General features: G+C 62.5%; 1 protein-coding gene across 1 annotated transcript in view; it reads right to left on the bottom strand.

The window, feature by feature from the left end:
• The window catches only part of DUSP2 (dual specificity phosphatase 2), a 2,097-nt gene extending 1,882 nt beyond the window's left edge, over nucleotides 1-215 (bottom strand). The window contains exon 1 of the mRNA XM_011382032.2: nucleotides 1-215. Within this exon, the coding sequence (XP_011380334.1) occupies nucleotides 1-148 (148 nt within the window). The 5' untranslated portion in view covers nucleotides 149-215.
• Nucleotides 216-2,119: the final 1,904 nt, after the last annotated feature.

Genomic DNA, 2,119 nt, shown 5'->3' with positions numbered 1-2,119 from the left:
ACACGGGCCGCGCGGCGCGCACGTGGCGCCGGCAGAAAGCCAAGAAGGGGCGGCAGTCGAGCAGCAGCGTGCGCTCGGCCTCCCGCGGCTCCCGCAGCAGCGCGCCCAGCGCCGCGCACTCCAGCTCTCGTGCCTCCTCCAGCCCCATGGCTCCGGCCTCTTCCTGCGCTTCCCCTCTGCTCCCCACTCCTCCCTCTCCCCGAGCTCTCCGCGCGGCCCCGCCGTCTGCTCCGGCAGCTGTTGGCAGCCCAGCCTTAAGTAGCCTGGCCCGGCCCCCAAGCCACCATACAAGGGCAGAGCAGGAAGGCGCCAGCGCCGCCCCTGCGGCCTCATGCGGGCGGGTCGCCCGGGACTGGGGGCGGATGCGCTTGGGGAGGACCGGGGACTAGCTCCTGAGAGAAGGTGTGTGCCGGGGGCAGTGCGGCCCAAACACCCCCTCTTTCCGCCGCAGCCTGGAAGAGCGCGCCCACCCCCTTGGCGTTCTGCGCGCTTCTCATGCCTTGGGGACTGGCTTCTCAGATGCACATCCCCCTTCCCAGGGACTTCGGCTGTGGTGTCCCTCGCCCAGCTTCCTCTCTCTTTTCCCTGTGCCTTCCAGGATGTTCCACTCCTCCCCACCCCCAGGAATTTGTCACAGCAAAAGTTGACTTGTGCCTGCTTCTACCAGTGATTTCTACACTGAAGGGTGCAGTCTCTCTTCTACTTGGAGACCTTGGGCCAGAGGGGTTGATGTCCCCTACCCCCTCCCCCACTTCGGGGATTGGGCAGCAGGTTAGTGGCCAACCTAGGCCAGAACATGGTTCTCTGAGGCCAAGACCCTGGGCTACCGGGTGAGGATGACTCCAGCCTGGGAAAGGTGGGAAAGGCTGGAGCCACGGTGAGTTTCTAGGTAGGAGTGGTGCCAGGCTTCTTCCCTCCCTGGAGCCCAGGGAAACCCCAGGGGCCCAGGGTGAAGCACTTCCCCAAGTCACAGGCCAGATCTGAAGGGGAACTCTGCTGACGCTGCTGGGCTCTCCGGGTTGCCTCTGGGGAATTTCAGGAGCCTCCCAAGGGGAAGAGAGAAAAGAACTACCAGAAACTGCCCTCCACCCCACCCCTCCCCCACTCAGGCCCCAACTACCTGCAGCGGAGCCTCGGAAGGCAGGGCCCCAGGGCTAACCTGGAGCTAGGCAGCAAGCAGTAAGAAGGGGAGCTCTGCGATAACACCCCTTGCGCCTGCTCCCACCCAGCCACCAGCCTTGGGGCCAGATGTGGAGACCCAGGTGTGCCTAGGTATCTGAACTCCCAAGCAGCGAAGTTCTGGTGGGTGGGGACAGTGTCCTGGAGCTGCCCCACCTCCACCCCTAGCTGTGTGGGATTTTAAAACCCAACCCCCTCAGCCTCACTGCCCCTGAGTCAGTATTCTGTGCTCTTCATAAGACCCCCATGTCCAGACTGTCCTGTAGGGCTACGGCTTGGACCTGTGGGCATCGCCCTGCCCTTCACTGGCTCGACCTATCTATGTGTGTTGGAGCAGATCTGTATGCAATTCCACGATGTCTGAGACGGCACAGAGCCCACAGCTTCTGTGTGCCGTGGAGGAGAGAGGGGACGGGGCAAAAGAGAAGCCCCAAAGATGACATTGATTCCTGGGGTTGGTCACCTACTCATGCCTCAGTGTCCTCATTGATAAGATGGGAGCTCATAACAGCAGCTGCGCACTCACACTGGTTACAAGGCTGTGAGGTCACACCACTGCCCGGGCACCTGCAGTGCTCTATCCCTCCTTATCGGGCCAGACTGGAGGCTGATGTGGCAAAGCCACAGCAGAGCCAGGGAGTCTGGGCCACAGATGCCAGTGGCCGATATGGGCCTTATCCTTGGCATCAGCTGGCAGATGACTTAATGGCTGATTCCAGGGGCAAATTACAGAGCACACGAAAGGATTGTCAGGCCCAGGCTTGCTGACCACGGGGCTGGCGTCACCCGCTGTGCTGGGAGCCCCGGCCTTCGGCTCCTTGAGGGAAAGAGAGAGGACTAGGATCCAGGCTCAGGAGGACAGCAGCTGGGCAGTGTGGGGGCTCCAGCCCTGGAATCCATGCTGGGCTAAGCTTGTCCCCCTGCCCCTCCATGAAAGTGG

This window comes from Pteropus vampyrus, unplaced genomic scaffold (assembly GCF_000151845.1).
Source record: "Pteropus vampyrus isolate Shadow unplaced genomic scaffold, Pvam_2.0 Scaffold461, whole genome shotgun sequence".
In the NCBI taxonomy this organism is placed as follows: Eukaryota; Metazoa; Chordata; class Mammalia; order Chiroptera; family Pteropodidae; genus Pteropus; species Pteropus vampyrus.
The sequence above is the reverse complement of the archived record's forward strand: the minus strand, read 5'-3'. Positions and strand labels throughout refer to the sequence as shown.